This window comes from Sceloporus occidentalis, unplaced genomic scaffold (assembly GCF_023333645.1).
Source record: "Sceloporus occidentalis isolate IW3139 unplaced genomic scaffold, rSceOcc1.0.p SCAF_3, whole genome shotgun sequence".
Lineage (NCBI taxonomy): Eukaryota > Metazoa > Chordata > Lepidosauria > Squamata > Phrynosomatidae > Sceloporus > Sceloporus occidentalis.
Genome location: NW_028316983.1, coordinates 179,231,250 through 179,252,679, shown reverse-complemented (window position 1 = coordinate 179,252,679; position 21,430 = coordinate 179,231,250). Strand labels below are relative to the sequence as shown.

General features: G+C 39.9%; 1 protein-coding gene across 1 annotated transcript in view; it reads right to left on the bottom strand.

The window, feature by feature from the left end:
- Positions 1-1,180: 1,180 nt before the first annotated feature.
- The window catches only part of LOC149317169 (uncharacterized), an 80,767-nt gene continuing 60,517 nt past the window's right edge, over positions 1,181-21,430 (bottom strand). The window contains exons 3-4 of the mRNA XM_089518835.1: positions 4,260-4,384; positions 1,181-1,429 (exon numbers count right to left, since the gene is read on the bottom strand). Of these exons, the coding sequence (XP_089374961.1) occupies positions 1,338-1,429; positions 4,260-4,384 (217 nt within the window). The 3' untranslated portion in view covers positions 1,181-1,337. The remainder of the gene's footprint in view (positions 1,430-4,259; positions 4,385-21,430) is intronic.

The window sequence follows — 21,430 nt, the reverse complement described above, 5'->3', positions numbered from 1 at the left end:
AAGGCCACTACAGGATTCTATATCATGATGATGACGATGACGACAATGACGGCGATGATGATGATGAAATATCTTCTAGACTGATGGTTTCCAAACTTTGGTCTTTCACACATTTTGGACTTTAGCTCTCAGAATTCCTGGCTGTTGTCCAAGTTAGCTGGGGCTTCTGAGAGCTGGTACAAAACTCCTGGAGGACCAGAGTGTGAGGACCACTGTATCCAGATCTTGACATATTTGTTAATGGTAATCTCCACTGTCTCGTTGTTACAATACAAAATGTAAAGGCTCATAGTACAGTATAACTTTACTTCTGTTGAAATGAACTGGGTTTCATAATTGCCTTCAGTAAAAAAGAAAATGCATTGTATCAGTGCTTTGTATTTTGAAGTGCCTGCCCTTAGTATTTCCATAAACAGATTCAAAAACTTTATATTACAAAAGCAGTTTTAGATGTCTCAATACAATTTTGTCCTACTTAAAAATCTGTAACTATAAATTTGGGAGAGGGGAAATAAATGGAGTATAATTTTAAAGACAGAAACTAATATTTAAGTCTTTTTTTAAATTGGTTTCATACCTAGAGCAGAAGTCTATTGTCTCATTTGACTTTTAGGATATAAGGCATTGTGGCACCTACTTCCCTCCCATTCTAATTCATTTACCATGCCAATTGCAACTTCCCTCTGATGAAAGTCTCCACTAATCGCATGGAGAAAGAATTAGAATAAAAATGTCAAGATGTAATTTCAATAATGATCAAAAAGTTAATATTAATGCAGAATCCTGAAAACACCATTTGGATTTTGAAAAACTGTCGGAAGAAAAAGGAGAGGCAAGGTTCCTTTCATCTATAATGAGCTTGAGAGGAAGAGTTTCAAGACACAGAGAGATGGTTCAAGTTCAAAGAAATTAAACCCTGAACCTTTGTAGTACTGGGGGTTAATGGGAGTGAGTATGAAAGTGCTTTTAAAATTCAAAATTATGCTAAAGCAAAATGTATTATCTTGACTTTTTCCAGTAGTATCTTATTTCTATTGTACTTCCGAGTTTGAAGAATCATTAAGAAATGCCACACAGAAAATGAAATATTTTTATTGGAAAACAGATATACTGGGAGAGCTAAATTGTAGATTTGGAATTTATGGCTATTTTGTTTTAAATTAAGACAATTCTTATTTTGATGTTGAGGCATTTGAATTTCTCCAAGTAACCTTCATGTAGTATTATCAGTACATGTTCCTCTTTTCTACTACCATTTTAGGTACAGGAAGGGGCATTCAAATGGATCTAGTGAAGTTTGAGATAGTTTCTGTCATAGAAACTAGGAAGAAGCAAAGTTATTGCTGGTTATTTCTCATTCTCTGAAAAGGTCCCCTGTGAAAACTCAGCAGCAGCAACAACAACAATAAAGGATTTTCTTCTTGTGTCACTGGATGGAAAGAAAAAGCAGTAAAAGAGTTAGAAACAGAAAGAAGTTGACAACATATAAATTCTGTAAATACACAAGATGAGTATATGGGACCTGAGTTGCAGCAGGTTACTTTTCAGATTACAACTCCCAGGCTGTCCTGGAAGCATCTAGTATGATGATTCTGGGAGTTGTAGTATCTCCCAAAGGTAACTTCCAAGTGCTGTACAATTGATGGACAATATTATCTAATCTTTAAGCCTCATTCAAAGTCAAAATTTGTATTTTTTTTTCCTTAAGGCAATGTCTGCAGAAGTCTAAATTGGCTACAGCCGGAGGTCAGAGGCCAGAGCCACAGACAGATGTTCAAGGCCAACTGAACAAGACTAAATGTAAATATGATATGTCTTCAGTCTGAATAGGGATTGGTTTCTATGTTGCATAGAAACTTGTACAGAAGGAGGCTGGACTTAGTAGTCACATCGTGGGAATATTGTACATAAGAAAAAAATGCTGTTCTGATGAATTGTGGGAGTCTGGGAGTTTTGGAGTCTGAGAGTTGGTGATAGCGTGGTGTGAGAGTAAGAGTTTTTGTATAGTAGTAACTAGCTCGTGTTATTTAGAAACAAAGTAATAAAGCCCTCTAAGGAGTGAACCTGCTGGAGTGTGATTCTTTAATTAAGCAGCTTTTTCACTAGGCATTGTTCCAGCAAGCTAAAAGCCTGTTTGGAGTTTTGCTCTGATCCTGAGTTGGAGAGAAGCTGGCATCTTCATCCAGTTGGCACCAGACCGGGACCACGGGCAAGGTTCATCACCCAAAATATCAACAATGAGAAACTATCAAACAAAGGAAGGTTGTGGGTTAGGGAACATGAAAGTTCATTTGCAGTGCCAATCAAATTTCTGAATAGTTTTTTTTTTTTTTTTTTTGGGGGGGGGGGTGTTCAGGCCATGTGGTCATGTTATAGTAGAGTTTATTCCTGACATTTCACCAGCACCTGTGGAATCTTCAGATAATGCTTCAGAAAATTTTCTGAAGATGCCAGCCACAGATGCTGGTGAAACGTCAGGAATAAACTCTTCTAGAACATGGCCACACAGTCTGAAAAACACTCAAAAAACTAGTCCCCCAAACCCCACAAATTTCTAAATATTTATTATTATCTTTGCTGCCTAAGGAGGGCTTTAAACTGATTTATGTAGGTGAGGGAGACAGTATTTTGGAAGGCAGGAGTTCATCAAGGGCTAGAGATAATCATTAAATGGTTAGGGAGAGATCAAGGACTCAACAGTAGGAGGGGGAAAACTTTACATGGGCAGATGGGGGAATGTCCCATGATTTTAGATGGCTCTACATTAATGCACAGAGCATGGGAAATAAACAAGATGAACTTGAACTCCTAGCACAGCAAAGCAAACATGATATAATAGGCATACATTTCCTGAATGGAATGTAATAATAGACAAATATAACTTTTTAAACAGAAATAGGACAAACAGGTAAGGAGGAGATGTAGCATTATGCGTCAAGGATGTTTACACCTGTGAAGAGATCCATGACTTTAATTTTGGAAGCCTGGTGGAGAGCATCTTGGTGAAAATTAAAAGGGAGGTAAAAAACAGGGATATTATTGTGGGCGTCTACTACAGACTCCCAATCAGACTGAGGAATTAAATTATTTCTTTTTAGAAAAAATGATTACACACTCAAAAAGGAGATATGTGGTAGTGATGGATGGTTTCCAGTATCCTAATATTTGCTGGAAGTCCAACATTTAAGGTTGAGCAAACTCCTCACTTGCCTGGAAGACAATTTCATTGTCCAAAATGTGGAAGAGGCAACAAGGAGATCACTTCTTTTAGATTTGGCCCTAATGAACAGGGATGACCCAGTTAATGGAGTGGAAGTGGTGGGGTCCTTAGATGAGAATGATCATGTTCTCCCGAAGTTTGTTTGCTATACAGTGGAAGGTGGAAGCCAAGCATAGTCAGACACACATTCTAGACTTTGGGAAAGCTGATTGCAGTAAATGTAGTGAAATACCAGGTGTGATCCCACAGTAAAAAAGAAGGGAGTTCAGGATAGATGAGAGTTTTTCAAAAGGGAGATATTGAAGGCAGTAGGCAATCTACAGTTATCTATGTTTCAGCTAGTGTACCCCAAAACAGCTCCCAATATAAGCAAAGGTGGGTGCTGGGCCATATGTCAGTAGAGTGGTAAATTCTGTCTGTCTGTCTGTCTTTATTTATTTATTTATTTATTTATTTAAAATCAAATAAACTTAGATAATTTATTTTAATCCCAATAAACTTGCTTATCTTGGAGACTCTATCTCCTTTAAGCCAAAGTTGATTAATCCCCACTTCACTGACATGGCAGCATTCAAATGCAAAGGAAAATTTGGACTTTGTTCAAACACAGTTTCACCCAGATAGCAAAAACCTGTCTGTGCTTTTGGATAGATCATAGCCTCTGAAAGCTTCACACTTAAGGTTCCATAGCCTCAGGACTGCAGGCCTTACTATTCCATCTCATCTGAAATACACCAGCAATACTATGAAACAAGACCTATGAAGACAGACATAATTGGGTGAAAGTCTGTCCCACATAAGCCTCTAAACCCTTATACATGTAAGTAACATCTCTGCGCCTCCAATTTCATGGTCATCATTGTCAGAAGAGAAGGAGAGGGAGGGGAAGACAGAGAGAAACAATATAAGAAATGTGGCATCACCTCAACTCTGTTCCCCAAAGCAACTGCAAATCATTATTTCCTTTGACAAGGGAATACTTGACCAGATAATTAATTATGATATTATTTGACAGATAATATAAATAGATGGGCCCTACCAAATATTGTTGCTTGCAACCATTCTCTGATGTTGCTGGTATTTTCCATTTTACTTCTCAGTGTCCAAGTAGACTTTTCATTGTGTGTGTTGATTCCATGCTTTGCCAGGTTCTGTTCTTGATATCTAGAATTGGAAAAGATTCTTGTCTAAAATTCAGAACAGTTACTGCGAACTACTACAGATAATCCTGGCTTACCATAGGATGTTCTTCCTATGATCCCTAAAACTTCGACCACATACATACATTCCCTATTTCTGATTTTTTGAAGGTGGTGATAATTATACCAGTGGGGTTTTATACTGTAACATTTATTGCATTAACAAGAATGCAAAAATGGGGTATTTCTTTTTTTTTCTTTTTTTCCAGATTACACTTGTAAATCCATTTATTATTTTTGCACCAGCAGGCCTACTATCTATACTCAAAGCATAAAAAATTCTGAGTAGCAAATATGTATAGTTTTTAGGACATCAAAATTAATGAGGTGATGTTGAAACTCTGAGATCCAAGCATTTTAATGTTTATTCATACCTTTTATGCTATCATTAATGCAGTATAGCACAATCAGAGGGAAGCAAAGCTTCAAAGATTGAAGTCATGCAGAAAGATTAAGAAAGCTGGACTTATTCTCACTGGAAAAGAGGAAACTTCACAGAGTTCTAATTAAAGCTTTTAAGATTTCAAAAATGATGAACAACATACTGATCCAAGTAAAGTTTCACTGTTGCAAAACAACAACAACAAAAATAGCCCAATCTAAAAGTGAAGGGTTTGGAAGCTCAGGGAAAAAACAAACAAATTTATTTGCAGTCCCATATGTTCTGAAAGGAAAATAAGCATGTAAACATCATTGTTACTGAAAGTGAGGTCTGGAAAAAAAAGAAAAAGAAAACAGAAGCATTTTTAGAACAGAAATGCTTCATAATAAAGACATGGAGAAGTAAAGAAGTAAAGTGGAAGCAAGTCCATGCAGAAAACTGGAGTATAAAGAAGATGTGGCATGTAGCCAGATTTATCCATATACATTTGAACATGGACCCATGTTGTGGATCCAAGGAACCATCCGGTGTGATATAACAAGCTGATGATGTTCAGTGCAAAGTAACAAAAAGCAATAGATTTCAATGAAGCCTGAAATCTAAGATGAATTAGGTCCCTTTGGAGATTATCCCAAAACTACTAAAACGTAAACTGGACCGCATCTGACCTTTTACTTGTACTTTTGACTTTAGAAAACAGGAGTCTTCTACACCAATGTTTAAGTGTAAAAGATGAGAATATGCCAAAGTGAGAGGAGAGAGAGAGGAAAGGATTGAGACTGAGTGAGTGAGAGCTCTACTAATCTACTAATCCTGGGGTATGTTTTAGCATGAACTGTGGCTTTAATAAGATTCAATATTCCAAAGTCCTTCCATTTTCTCTTTCTTTTTTTCTGGTGCAGAAAGATATTGGGAAGAGAGAGAATGAGAGAAAGAGTTATTGGGGCAAAACAGACCGGCAATAAGAGCCAGTTTGGGGAAGGCGTGGGGGCTTGGTGACAGCACGCCACATGCTCCACCCTCAATTTGGCCTCATGTCACCCACCCAACCACATGGCAAGAAGCATGGGAACACTTCTGCAGTGCAGCGACCATATGCTGCATTCTGCAGTAATGGAGAAGAGCAGCGGCAGAGGTGAAAGGGGTGCCCTTTCCCCGGTGCAAAAAGAAGAGGCTTTCTGCTGCTCCTTTTTGCACCAGGAAAAGGCCAGATCAGGGCCACGGTGTGAGGTTGCTGCAGCCTCAATCCAGTGCACAAAGGGGCAGCCCTTTAAGGCCATCTGTTATTGGCCTTAATCTTCTTAAGTATAAAACGGTATGGATGAAGAAGACTGTTATGTAGCCTTTGACTACCATAATCATTATTTCAGAATCTTTAGCTGGTTTTCAAGCATTATTACTCCATAACTAGAATGCAAGAAAACCAGAAATCTCCAAAGTTTCAGAGGTAATAAAGTTTTATGGTCTCAACCAAGAAGAGACAATTAATATTTTGATCCCTATGGGATATGATATCCCCACTTCTCAATGAAAGTTATTTCAATTTTCATTAGAAGAGGTTTAGTGAAATAAGGTATAGGGGATATCTCAAGTTGCATCCCCTGGACTGCTCTTTCACAGAAAGTGCTTCACCCATCCTTCTGAAACTGTTTGGGGACCAACATTGGATTTAAGCCTGTAATGTTTTCCTATGAATTATACTTCTTCTTGTACTTTACCTTGCCTTTGATTTCCTGCATTTATGTTATATTTACTGTATATTTCTATATAGATATCATTTTCTGTTTATTTATTGTAAGTTGCCCAAATATATATTTCACATCTTCTCCTATAAATCCTGATTAATCTAAGCTGTCATATCAAATTAATGTAATCACCACACTGAATCTACCCTCCAACAGAGAAGAATCTGACTGAAGAATAATTTCAGATCTTGATGTATCAGATTGTATCAATAGAGCCCTATTGCTAGAGTCTGAGAATAGCAGATAAGGGAGTAGAGGACCGTGTGATGGAAGAGATAACTGCCTTGTATGAAACTGAGCATAATTGTTTAGCCAATAATTTGCTTTAAAGATTTAGATCATATTTCATTACCCGTGGAACACCCAGATAGCATGATGGATAACCCTACAGCAAAGCTGTGCAAAGTCTGGGAGAGAAAATATATTAACCCCCCCCCCTCCCCACCCAACAAGATATTTTTAGAATGCCGAAATCACATCTTAGATCCTTATGCTGTTGCCAAAGAACTAGATAATCTTGCCCACTGTTTGTAGGTTGTTGTTAGTTATCATTGTCTAAAAGTTGAGAATAAATGAAGTATTACAGCTAAACTGCATTTTGTTTCTCAAAATCTCAAAAAACAACAACACAACCCTGTTCTTCCTAGTACTGATGTCAAATAAACTCTGGGTATTGAAGGCATCTATGGCGGTTTACAGACCGCCCTTTTGGGGCGGCCTTTTCCCGCCCCTTTCCCTGCCGGATCGGGGCCTCAGCTGCCACAGCGGCAACCTCTGACGCCCTGATCTGCCACTTTCCAGGCTGCGGGGAAGCAGCAAAAGGCCGCTTCCCCGTGGCCTGGAAAGGGGTGTCCTTGGGGCTTCATGCCCCAAGGACACCCGACAGTGGCAGGGATGAAGAGAAAGGGGCTGCTCGGCCCCTTTCTTCTGTGATGCTGACGCAGCCGTGTAAAGGCTGCACCCAGTGCCACAAACCTGAAAGGGGCTCCGTTTCGGAGCTCCTTCCGGCGCTGCAGAAAGGGCGCCCCAGGCGCCCTCACATGGTGCCAGGACGTCACTTCCATGACACTCCGTTTGGAGGCGGCGCAATCGTGATGTCCCAATGGCGGCACCCATGTAGAATGGGCACTGCCATTTTATATGTACTAGGTACGTACTAGGGTTAGGGTGTCCGGAAAGGATGCCCTTTCCTAACCCTAGTACGTACCTAGTACATACTTTTTGCACATTTGGAACGTGTCTATATTTGATATTATGAATCTGGAGACCAGGTTCAAATTACTGCTTGGCTAAAGAAACTCACTTGGTGACCTTAAGCAAGTCATTCTCTCTCAGCCTCTGAGGAAAGCAAAGGCAGACCCTTTGACTGGGTAGGCCTGCTGGAAGAGATTGTCTTTAACATTGGTTTAAATGCTATCATTGTTTTCATCTGTTGTATCTCTTCTGGCAGGTCATTCCACAGACTGGAGGCAGCAGCTGAAAAGGCCCTCTGGGAAACTGTTTCCTATCTAGTCCTGGCTAATTGGAGCAGACATTTTCCAGAAGACCTGAGTACACAGGGTTGTTGGTATCAGAGAAGGTGGTTCTCTAGGTAACCTGGGCGCAAACCATGTAGGGCTGTAAATGCAATAATCAACACTTTCTACTTTGCCCAGAAACTAATTGGAAACATTCATGGCAACCTCTCACCGAGTCATCTTTCAGAAAATCCCAGATGATGCTGTTTGCTTTGGGAATCCAGTTGCGCTTAGTCAGAAGTTACCTGACCAGCCCTCTACTTCCTTGGTCACTAAATTACCATGGTTTCAGATTGTTAGCTTCCAGGTGTGTCGTATATAGGTGGTGGAGAGAAGATTTTATACCCTGCAAGCTGATACAGGATCACAGCCAACTATTTTGGTTTTTGATTGTGGAGTTTTGTAGTAGTTGTTAAAGTTTGGTGCTGTTTCTACAAGTGCATACAAAAATATTTAGAACTGACATTTGATGGATAATAATGACTCACAGTGATTTTTTTAAAAAAAATAATACTGAACAAAACATTTTCCACCTCAACATTGGCCACAGAACTTTATGCATCTTCTAGGTGCTGAAGAAGATCACAAATTATCACAAAGTTGAAGGCTTTCATGGCCAGCATCCCCAAAAACCCCACAAAAAATTATCACAGAGAGCTCATGACTATACCATTACTCACTGTAATATAAGAATACTTCCAAGAGAATATCTCACATTCCTTGTAGATGCACATTGTGAACAAAATAATGGAGGCTTACCTTGTTCCAGCGTGGTGTAATGGATTGAGTGTTGGACTATTACTCTGAAAATCAGGTTTTGATTCTCACTGGGTGACCTTGGGAGATACACATACTCTCAGCCTCAGAAAATCCCATGGTAGGTTTGCTTTAGAGTCACCATAACTAGGAAATGAGTTGAAGGTAACAATGACATTAGCCTTCTTCCATGACAAGAGGAAAATCATTTCATTTGAAGTGTGGTACTAAAGAATAATTCTACAGATATCATAAGACTGTTAAAAAGGGCACATGAATGGATATTAGAACAAATTAAACTAGAACTCTTGTTATATGTGAAGATGACTAAACTATCATACTTTGGACATATCATGAGAGGACATGACTTCCAGTCTCCTTGAATCTCAGTCTGGGGAGAGATAGGATATAAGTAAAGTTATAGGTAGTCAGGCTCATTAGAAAGAATTATCACACTTGGTAAAGTAGAAGGCAGTAGGTACAGATGGAGATTGTAATAACAGCGAATTTATTTAGTCAAGAAAGACACATCGCTGAGTTTGCCAGATTTTTCCCCCCACATAAAAATGTTTGTTAGATTTCCTGCATGGCAGGGGGTTGAACTGGATGGCCCTTGTGGTCTCTTCCACCTCTATGATTCTGTTATTCTATTATTCTATTTTTCTGCAAAAAATGTTTTTGCAAAGAATGATTATCCCCCAATTGGATGTGATTGGGGGGTGAGCCTTTGCTGGCCTCTCAGGGAGAGAGACTAACAGTTAAATTGACATGGCACATTTGGAGAGGTGTGGGAGCAGAACTTCAGCCCCTCACTCTCCCTCTTTGATGAAGCTGGCCCACCCTCTACATCAGTGTGGGTTTTTCTGGTTTCTTTGGGCCAGGTAGGAATTTTCTCCCCTTTCCAAATGTGGTTGTTAGTTTTGTTTTTTGTTTTTGTTTTTGTCTACCCCACACTGTTGTTTGGGGAGTATGATAATTGGCTAGGATGTGGTCATAAATAGGTTTCCCTGATATATACTGGGGAAGATAAGATTCATGTGATTCATATGGCACCTTCTCAGGTGAAGGTTAAGTCTCTGGAACTGACTGTTTAGGTCTTGAGACTAAACAGGTAGGGAAAGAGACTTGCCTTGGGGCTGGCCTAAGATATAAAACCCTCACTTAAGTCTTGTGAGTTAAATGAGGGCATCTTGGTTTGGCATTCTGGATGTGGGCTGGATTGCCCTTGGGGCTCAGGTGTTTCACCCAGAGTATGCTGGGGAGGTAGTCTAGGAGTGGACCACCTGCCCCAGCACTCTGTTGGTTAATCCCAACTAGTGTAGACCCATTCAGTCAACTGTTGAATTGTGAGTCATCATGTAAGTAAATGTCATTGATTTAGTGGGTCTACTCTATTCAAAACTAGCAACATGATTTAAGCCACAATTTTAAAATGAATGTGCCTTGCAAAAAACAACTAGCAGTTGGATTCAGAATAGCATTAATCATGCTTTTTCTCACTCCCAGTCCTAATTATACTGGTTTAATTATCCTTCACTGCTTTTAAATGGTTTTAACTTTCAGATAGCACTAGCATCTATAGCGATGATCTAAATATATCCTAATCATTTTTGTCCTTCTTTAAAATTAACTTGCATAACTAATTCCTCAGGATTTTTTCTGAGTTCTAAAATAGCTAGTTCCCCACAGTGCCATAAATTTAAAGCTGAAAGGAAACAGAATCATCTCTCCAGAAATCAATAATCAATTAGTGTCACTATTTAAGTAGTGCAGGAGGCAATACTGCTTTCATATAACCTATGTGTAGTTCCGATTGGCCATCTGTCAAATGGGTGTTTGTGTCAAATTCCCTTAAACTAGCCCAATTACACAAGTTTCATAAATGATGTCAAGATCAAATTTTGGCACTTTACAGACTGCCCAAAAGGTGTTTGCTGCACCAGGGAACTGCAGCGGACAAACCACACGATTCCCTGGCACAGCAATTCCCTGGCGCAGCGGACAAACCACACGATTCCCTTGCGGCCCGGTTATGATGCCACAAGGCACCAATGGCACACTTGTGGCATCATTTCCATGCCACGACATGCGGACGCTAAGGATCTGCTACGTCAAAATGGCAGCGCCCATGTAGAATGGGCGCCACCATTTTGTACATGCTTGGCATGTACTAGGGTTAGGGGCGTCTGGAAAGGACGCCCCTTTCTAACCTTAGTAGGTGCCGAGCACGTACTTTTGGGCGGTGTGGAACCCACCTTTGATTCTTGCCCAGTGGTCATTGGTTTGTCTTCCCTTTGGACAAGTACCATAGAGAAAGTTTTGTAGGGAACTTTTTCTCAGCCTCCCATATTATCTTATGGTTAACTTCCATTCTGAAGCCAGAGTGGTTTAGTGGTTTGAGTATTGGACTGCAACTCTGGAGACCAGGGTTCAAATTCCCAGTCAGCCACTGGGTGACCTTGGGCAATTTACACAATCTCAGCCTCAGAAATCCCCATGATACAGTGGGTCACCATAAGCCAGAAGACGCTAGAGAAGGCACACAACAACAACAGATCCCATTTGGTACCACTTCACCATTCCTGATCATAGAAATGAATTGTGAGAAAGTAGAATCATGGTGTGCAGATTGAAGAAATGCCCATAACATAACAATGAAAATGCGAGAGACATTCCAGTGGCCTTGGGGATGTTGCTGAAAGTAAAGGCTTGGTGGTAAACCATTCTTACCAGGAATGTGAGGTCCAATCATTTTTAAAACCCCTTCTCTCTCTCTCTCTCTCTCTCTCTCTCTCTCTCTCTCACACACACACACACACACACACACACACTTCATATCTGGTATCTTTAGAAATGGACACTAGGAGAGGCATATAACACAGAGACAATTATAAAAGTTAGAACTTTTGGAGTAAATTTAATGGAGAGATTAAAGATTTGCAGTTCTCTTAAAAGTATACAGTAGGCCCTTAGTATCTACTGAGGTTTGGTTCCAGGACCCTCCCTCTCCCATGGATACCAAACTCAATGGATGCTCAAGTCCCATTATGTACAATGGTATAGTAAAATGGCATCCTTTATATAAAATGGCAAACAGCAAGGTTTGTTTTGGGATATACCCAATGCAAACCTTGCAAAAACATACCTTGCTGTTTGCCACAGTCACACACACAAGCTGTGGTTGGTTGAATCCATGGATGTGGAATGCATGGATATAGAGAACTGACTATATGATTAAATTTCAAAGTGAATAGCCTAACCAAACTGCATGAACATCCCTTCCCTAGTTCAGCTTTCCCCCTCCCTTTCTCTATTTCTTTTTTGCTGCTGCATGTTTAAGAGTGGCATTCCTAAGAAAAGTGCACAGTATCTTTACATTTCCAAGAGTCCCTATAAAACATGTACAAAACTTTTCATGGCATCAAAATCTGGATAGGATTTGAGGGCCACAAAATGGTTATATATGAAAAATTGCACACACACATGGACAGATGTTCACACATATGTAGAGGAAATTCTGGACCTCTTTCATGAAGTGAGTTCAGCTCCATCTCTAGCAATGGCAGCTCCTGCACACAGTACAGCACCACTGAGAGTACTTTAGAGCCCCCAGATAACAGCTCCTGGAAGATGCCTTGGCCTTAAGCACTCAGAAAGCTAGGTATTTGAACTGACTTCCTACAACCTCCTCTTGGCAGATGTAATGTGCAACATCATTGGATTGTGGTGGTTGGCAGTGGTGTGCGAGAGAGAGAGAGAGAGAGAGAGAGAGTGCAGCAGTAGCAGCAGCAGCAGCAGCAAGGGTTGAAATCTAGTGGCAGACACCAGAAGGATAGGGAAAGAATGAGTGGTGTAAAAGACTGACAGTAAAAGGTGTGGCAAGTGACATGGGAAGGTGCAAAAAAATCTGTAGGCACCACGTGTTCACTGTACCTGGCAGGTTATGCAGTCCTATCCTAGAGTAGATATAAGAAGTAGTGTCCTTGTGCAAATTGGCTTTCCAAAGATGTACTTAACAACAGAACAAGTATTTCCATTAGTCATGTCTTCAACATTGTCTAGTTGGATGCTGTCCTTGACAGTTTCAGCAATGTCTTCCATGGAGCATGTGTAGATGCAAACTGGAGAGTCTTGTTTAGCCGCTTTTAATGGCAAGATTTTAAATGTGACTGCAGAGAGGAGAGGAAAACACCTTTTTCCCTCTTTGGGTGTGTTAATCTTTTCCAGTTAGTTGTTGAAATACATCTTAAACATACACAACCAGGTCTAGCAAAATATGAGGGCAAAATGAGGCCTTCTTTACATATATGGTTTGGCAGGGAGAAAAAGATCTTTGTTAAGTCCAAGATTGTCTGGACCTTTACCATCTGGTTAGAATACAGATTAGTTGAAAAGGAGATTATTGAGCTCAGGTCAAATTTTGAAACCTTCCATTAAAAAAGTGCTAACTAAGGGAAGTGACTTTTATGTTAAAATTAGAACAGATAATCCTGCTTGAGGTTGATAAGGGCCCAAATCCTTATCAGCTGCATTGCTATTTGAGAGCTCTGTAGCTGAGAGGATTAGCTTAACAGCTTCATTTTAACAGCCTAGGCTTGCAAAGTATCCAGAAAAAAAGTGTCTTCTTTTCAAAGATTCTGGGTGTATATGTGTGTGTATGGAGCACAATATTACGTTTTGGCTCACATAGTTAAAGGAAACCTAGCCAAGTGGCTGATGATATGCTGATCTGGACAAGAAAACTCTCAGTCAGCCTTCAGGGAGCTTCTAAAGTTGAGAAGAGAAAGGAAGGAACCATCAGTATTTCTGTCGTTCCAGACTATTTACTAATTATCTGGCAATTCCCAGCAGCTGCAACATTTTATTCACATTCTTCAGTGGATTTCTTTTAATTCTGAGGTATATCAGAACAATATGTTGCCTACTCTTCCCATTCTCCCTTTAAAAAAATGCATTTAAAGTGCTATAGACAGCATACAGACTGCCCAAAGAGGGTGGTCTATCCGCACCTTGTTTTGCTGCGCAAGGGAGCCGCAGAGGACAAACTGAGTGGCTCCCTCGCACAGTAAAAAGAACCCTTAAAAAGCAGGTTCTTCTTGTGGTGCATTTGTGATGACTCAGTGCGCCAATGCGCACTTGCGGCATCACAATGATGCCAGGACCTGCGGATGCTAAGCATCCGTCGCGTCAAAATGGTGGTGCCCGTGAGTATAGGGCGCTGCCATTTTGACGCCCCCGTCACATGCTAGGGCGGTGCACCCTCAGCCAACCCCTAGCACGTGATGGGGGTGCCGCAAAGGCCCGTATGAAGAGGGCCATTGTGCCTCAGGGCTGAAACCGATGGTCCTGAAGGAGTGGTGTCATGTGATCTCTGGGCTGCAGCAACTGCACAACACACTCCCCACCTGGCATTTTCCCAGCTCAAAAAAAAAAAAAAAAAAGAAAAAAAAAGAAAGGCATATAGTCACTCCTTTTTGAACTGGAAAAAAGCTGTGGTGGCAGTGGCTTTTTGGCATTTCTGTGGTGTGGTGAGGCACATGTAGTTACCGTGTCACCAAAATGCTGTAAAGCCAGTGCACATGCAGTCAGCCATGTGGCTTCCTGGTGGCTTGGGGGCATGCACTGTCTGAATGCCATGCCCCCATGCCACCTGGAAGCTGGTGCTTACTGCCTGTCTGTTTTGGCCTTCAGTCCATGAGCGAAATGGAGCATTTGCATTGTAATATTATAACCTTTTTTCAAAAAAAGAAAAGCCCAGAGATGAGACAATTGGCCGTTTAATCCATAGAATTTCCTCAAAAATTATTCCTAGAGAAGATGAATGTGTATTTAGAAAACCCCTAGATGATTCAATCAAAGAAATCACTACAAACAGTCCCCAAAATGAATGGAATCAATGAACATGGTGATAGCAATCACTAAACCCAAGCAACTATACTGTGAGAATACACATTAATTTAGACCAGTCTCAAAGAGCCCTTAGTAACATTATGGCTAATAAAATTATTGCTAACCACAGCCCAGGACAGATGGGCAGGAAGTGCCAGAACCCTAGAACGTGCTGCTGCCGCCATCATGCCAGCCTCCCATTCACATGGGGGCTGCCATCTTGATGTAAGCAATGTGCAGCATATAGATATCACTGCATGTCTCTTACATCATGAGTGCACCAATTGCACATTCGTGATGTGTGCACAGCGTCTGAAAAAGAACCCATTTTTTCCAGGTTCTCTTTGGGGCGGAGGGATGCCGGTGAGTTTGGCTGCTGCGGCATCCTCAACAGGAAAACCGGCCACCATCAGCCTGGAATTTTGGGGCTGTCTGTTTCGCTCCCAACTCAATTATTTCCACAGGAATTACATTCAGTCAACTGGTTTAAGCTGGAAGCCTATTAGGAGCACACATACCCAAGACTAAAGCCATTTGATCACAGTGGTACCTGTTTCTGAGTAAATATTAATATCTTAGCCCATGGGAGCTGGAATCATCAACCATATGTGATGGGGGAAAATTGTTTAATTACAGTGAGGCATATATTTGGAAGAGAGAAAGTACGAACATTCCCACCAACTACAAGATTTAGAAAGAGGAAGAGTTGTGGAAGAGGAAGTAAAATCAATTCTATATGCAAATTATTTGTTCATTTGTGGTTGGACGTTTCTGGATCACCAATATTATAGGATTGTTAAAAAAATAAAAAAAATAAAAAATAACATTCTGGGGTAGCCATGTAGGCCATAGATGAAATAAAAACAAACAAACACCAAACAATGATACCTTTATTGGATCAACCAAAATGCGCAGTTACATGCTGCAATCTTTTGAAGGTCCATTGGCTTCTTCATCAGGCAAGGTGTTAAAAACCATACAGGAGAAAAAAAATGAACATGTTAGCCATGGGCCTGCATGTTGCTGTTTTTTGTTCTCAGTTCAGATGGTATGGAGGGGTATTATTTGCAGACTGGAACCTACTCCTTCAGGCCATGTGATCACTGGGTTATTCTCAAAGTCCAGGAAATAGCTACTTTTATTCACAAAAGGCCTGAGTGTTTTCTAAGCCGAATGTATGAGTGGATCTACACTTGTCAGAATACCCTTGGTTTCTGCTGGAGTTTTCTGGCCCTAAAGCTGAGATTCTGGACTGAATTCACCCCATTACCTGTGAATTTCAGAGCGATGCCAGGTGGCTGTCTACACAGCATCTCTTTGAGCTGCTTGTTACCACAGCCACTGGCATGAATCACTACGTCTGAGGTAGAAAACAAGGGGCCCACCACCAAGGCTTGGTGCCTTGTTGTGACCTAAGAGGACTGCTCTGCACCAGTGGTGGCAATGCTGGACAGCACAGTGGGAGGCATGTGTAAACAGCCACCTGGCATTGCTCTGGAGTATTCTGGATTTTCCAGGAAATTCTGGAGCAAAAGGTAAATCTTTTTAATCCACTTCAAAGGAGGGATGGGCCAGATTTACTACTGGATTGCCTTTTTCACTTGTAGACAGTTGGCAGTTGAATTTGGCCTTTGGCCCTGACCCATATGGACAGGGTAATGCCAGGGCAGGGGAAAACTACTGCAAATGGTCCGTGTAACATGCATTAGGTCCCTCTGGAGTCCTCCAATTAGAATATAATAAAGCTGAACAGGGGTGTAGCTGTAGGGGACAAAAAAAGGGCTTCTGGCCCCAATAAAATTTCCCCATACAATCCAAATTTCTAGCACTGCAGAGTGTGAAACACTGAAAATAATTCACATCTAAAACTCTTTTATATGCTGTGTTAATGTACCCATAGAAAAGGCCAGCCTCTTTGCTTTTGATTCCTTCATTGTATTTCTAAATATGTAGTTAAATGCCAAATTTCATTAGTTTTCCTATGGACCAAAATAACTTAAGCGTTGTCTGGAATGAGCTTGAATTTATCCACTCATATTCACTCCTTCACTGCATCCAGACAATTACTCAGGATGTCCACAAGGGACATTCTTGCAGGAAGCATAATTTAAATTTAGCAATTTTCTTTCTGCTGAAAGAAAGGAAGAAAATTGCTAAAATTACTATTTGTAGTTTAGAATTAATTCTGTGCAAAATTTGCACATGCTATTTTTGGTTGGAAAACAGCATTTCCCAGGCAGAAGACAGAATATCTGCATAGAAGTATTATTTTCTGTGCAGAACATGCTGGGTCATGAACATAAAATAGTTTACCACATGATTTGGCATCCAGTTATTGAATACATCCAGGGAAACTTGGTTTCTAGACACCTCCCAGTGTAGTCTAACTTTTTATGGAAAGATGTCTTCCAGGATCCCTGAATGCACCTTTTGTCTACAATTTCCAGGGCATTATTTTGGGTTATGGTTTAATTTCTGCTATTTCAATGAAATAACCACATCTGAGGGTTTATTGTCTCTGACATTATTTTTATTTGTTGTTGTTTTAGTATACTGCTTGTTGTCATGTTTTGTTTGTAAATAAAAATTAAAAAACATAAAATAATAGTTGGGAGTTTATATTATGCAAAATTGATGTATGACATTTTTGTGAAGAAAACTAAATTGTTTGTGTAGGAAATAGTATGTTCTGTACAGAAAATAATGACAATGCTGGGTTCTTTTAACAAACAAACATAGTGCAAATTTTTCACAATGTCCTGAACTATGGAGTTTTTCATCAGTCCAGTATTCATTGCTACACCTGAGGAATTCATTTTTCAACCATGCTTTTTAACATTTTTAAAAGTAAAGAAATATTGACTAAATCAAAAGGTTATGGAAAAAATCAAGCACTTAATAAAAGTAACAATTCCATTTTAAGAATAATTTGACAAAGGAAAGAAGCAGAAACTAAGAGTTTAACATATCAGAGTAGGAGGGAAAACATAGGCATTTGAGTTTCATTGACTAAAGCAGTGGTCCTCAAACTGTGCTCTTTTAAGGGATTTTGAACTTCAACTCCCAGAACCCCAGACTATTGGACAACATGGCTGAGGCTTCTGGGAGCTGAAGTCCAAAGTCTCTTAATGGGCACAGATTGGGGATCACCAGCCTAAAGGCTTGCTTGCCAATTTTAGGCAATAACAACCAATTTTCCATCCCCTGTCTAGCTGTTTTTGAAAGGTTCCAAATCCAGTCTGAATTTGGAAGCAGTTAACAAGCCAGATGAAAGTTTCAGTAAGCCAGATCCTGCTAGCAGCATGTATATTGCTGACCTATGATTTATGCAGGGATGAAAGGAGTGAGATTTAAAATTGAAAAATCTTACTCTCATTTTTCAATGTACACAAGGCTAAATATGTTCGTAATTTCCACCAAGGACAAATACATAATGCTAACGTTCTCTACAAATTTAATTAAGGCATGATTTCATACATTAGTTATGGAATGCACTGATCTAGTGCTGAAGATAATATTTCTGATACCTTGGAACAAGTCTGTTGAATTAATCCTCTCTTAATGCAAGATTCGAACTGCCCACCAGATGGCAATCTAGTACTATTTTAGAAATGCTCCAGCATGAGATGAACTAGAATCTTGCATATTCAACTTTTTTGATACTTTATGTTGCTGTGATTTAAATTTACAAGAGTTTATATTTTAGATCTGTTAGAAGTTAAGGTATAGCTACTAGTAATCCTGATTATGCCATCTTGCTTGAGAACAATAAAAATATTGTACCCAAAATCTATTTAGTCCAGAATTCTTTGCAATAATCTAAAGCAATTTAGAAACAGAAATCAGCTTTATAATGGTGTCTGGAACCTCATGGTGGGTTTATGGGGGGGTTCAGAGGCTGTACGTAAGGGACCCAAGGGCATCACATGGCCCATGAGCCACTTGGCTTACCCTGGTCTGCTATATTCCTGAAGAGAACTCAAAAATAGCCCCAAACCCCACCAAAAAAAAAAAAAAAAACCAACCAAAAATAATCATTGGCATTAAAGGATTAAAATAAAGAATTTGAAAATTGTTATTGAGTTTTAACAAATTAATTAATTAACCAATTAGTTTTAATATGCAAAGGGATCTTGCATTTGAGACAAACTGAAAAACAGAAGTTGGCAGTCTGAGCTTTTGTAGACCTAAGCCTAGTATTAGCAGCTATGAAAGAAGTAAAAAAGATCCTAAAGAGTAAATATATACAACTGAGCACTGAAGTCAGAATCATCCAACCATTGTATTACCCATCACCATGTATAGATGTAAGAGCTGGACAGTGAAGAAAGTAGTTAAGAAGAAAATACATTCATCTGAGATATGGTGTTGGAGAAGAAAGCCAAGAATACAATGAACAGCCAAAATGACAAACAAATGGGTCCCTGAAGAGATCAAGCCTGAAATCACCGTGGAAGTCAAGATGATCAAGTTGAGCCTGTGGTACTTTGGCCATATCATGAGAAGGCATGGCTCATTAGAAAAGACAATAATGATAAGAAAGGTGGAAGAATGTAGAAAGAGAGGAAGTCACATTCTAGATGGATCTATTAGGGAGGTCACGGGTATGAATTTACAGGATCTAAGCAGAGCAGTGGAGGATAGGGAATCTTGGAGATGGCAAATCCACAGGGTCTCCATGAGTGGGGATTTGCTTGAAAACAGTTAACAAGAAGAAGAAGAAGACCAAGAACAAAGTGAAAATAACAGTTGTTATCTACATGAAGGTCTTTGTGATCTAGCAAAAGTCCTAGCTTGGCAGGAGTAGAACTAGTGTTTCTACAAAACCTGGCAAATGACACTCATAATTGCAAGATCATTGATTTCTATCTGAATGATGCTACCCCACACTGAATTTCACCATGCTGAAAATAGCTTAAACAGGAAGGTCAGATCAGAAGAAGCAAACTTTAGAAGAAGAAAAAGTGTGTTGTAGTGCATGTGGATGAGATTTGAAGGGGGCAGTGAGCGTGATCACATCACAGGGCTAGGGCTAGGGCTACTACTGTAATGTGTCATATTATAGGGATGCTTCTGGTTGCAGATAAATAACAAAAAAGAGTGTTGAGTATGTGTCATAACTCATGGAAGAAGTACAGTGTTCCCAGAGAACTCAGGGCCTTGCCCTCAGTTTCATGGTCTGGTCTGTCTCCCATGACCTCAGGGTGTCAGGAGAAATCTCACAACAAGATTACTGCCTTGAAAAGAAACACTTTTTAAAAGTATGCTGCTGGCCCACATTGCTGCAAGCTGTTTTGGAATGGCTGTGGATGACTCTTGAAAGGAACTCGATAGACAACTGCTCCCCTCCCTCCCTACTTTCCTCCCTCTCATTTTTTTTTAGACTGCAGCCAGTGCTAGGGCTCAGCAGGGAGGAGAAGTCCAAGTAGGAAAATACTGAGCTGTCTCATTACTTGATGAAAATACTAATAAAGGTTTGCTGCTTAGTGTTTTTTTTTTTTTTCTGTCTTATTGTAACTTCGCCACCTCTATTCCCAGCTTTCTTACTCTATGTTAATTGGCTGAAGCTACAATACAGTTTCCTTCCTTGATCTGAGGTCCATGATGGTTGCATCCCTGTTAGTAAAAAGCCTTATACAAATGTCTTTCTTATTCAGCTCTGCTTAGTACAATTAATGCATATCTCTTTTAATTCTTGATTTCCCATTTGCTCGCTTTTCCTTCCAGCATGGTGTAGTGTCTGAGCATTGGGCAAGGACTCTGGAGATCAGAGTTTGAAACCCAACTCAGCCATGAAACCCACTGGGTGACCTTGGACACTCTCTCAACCTCAGACTCCCTGTGAAGAAACTTGCCAAGAAAGCCACATGATAGGTTTGCCTTAGGGTCACCATAAGTTGGAAATGACTTGGAGGCACACAACAACAACAACAATCCAAAATCACTGAATCACAGTTGAAGTTGGATAGTTCTAAAACAATCTAGAATACAATGTAGCATTAATAATTTTTTTCTTTCCAGTGACATGACTCTTTTTCTGTCTACAGATTGTGTATTCCTTATCCAGAATTCCAAAATCCAACATACTCCAAAAATCATCCACGTGGGTGGCTGAGATAGTGACACCTTTGCTTTCTGATAGTTTAGTGTACACAAACTTTATTTCATACAAAAATTAATAAAATATATTGTTATAAAATTACCTTTAGGCTATGTGTATAAGGATTATACAAAACAGAAGTTAATTTCATGCTTAGACTTGGGTTCCATCTCTAAGGTATCCCATTATGTATGTGCAAATATTCCAAAATCTTTGGTGGGGGGGGGGGGGGAATCCAAAATCCAAAACACTTCTGGTACCAAATGTTTTGGGTAGTAGCACATCCTCTTAGTGATATAATAATTAACTGGTCTGTTTTGGCTGGATATATTTGAGCACCCATATATTATGGACAAAGCAAAATAACTGGGTTATCTACATGTGTGGTTGTGAATATAGTTAGCAGTCATGGAGGGAAATGCAAAGAATTGTGTATTTATTTATTCATACAATGTCTGAATCACACTTTCTCGAGTTCGTACAGGAGAATCCAAAGGATAAAACAATAAAGGATGATTCATGACTGATATAAATATTCACTCCAAAAAGTTAAAGAGGGAAAATGGAGGGTTCTATCCTATATCTAAATTGTTTGTATTTGTGTCCTACCAAGATGAGAAAC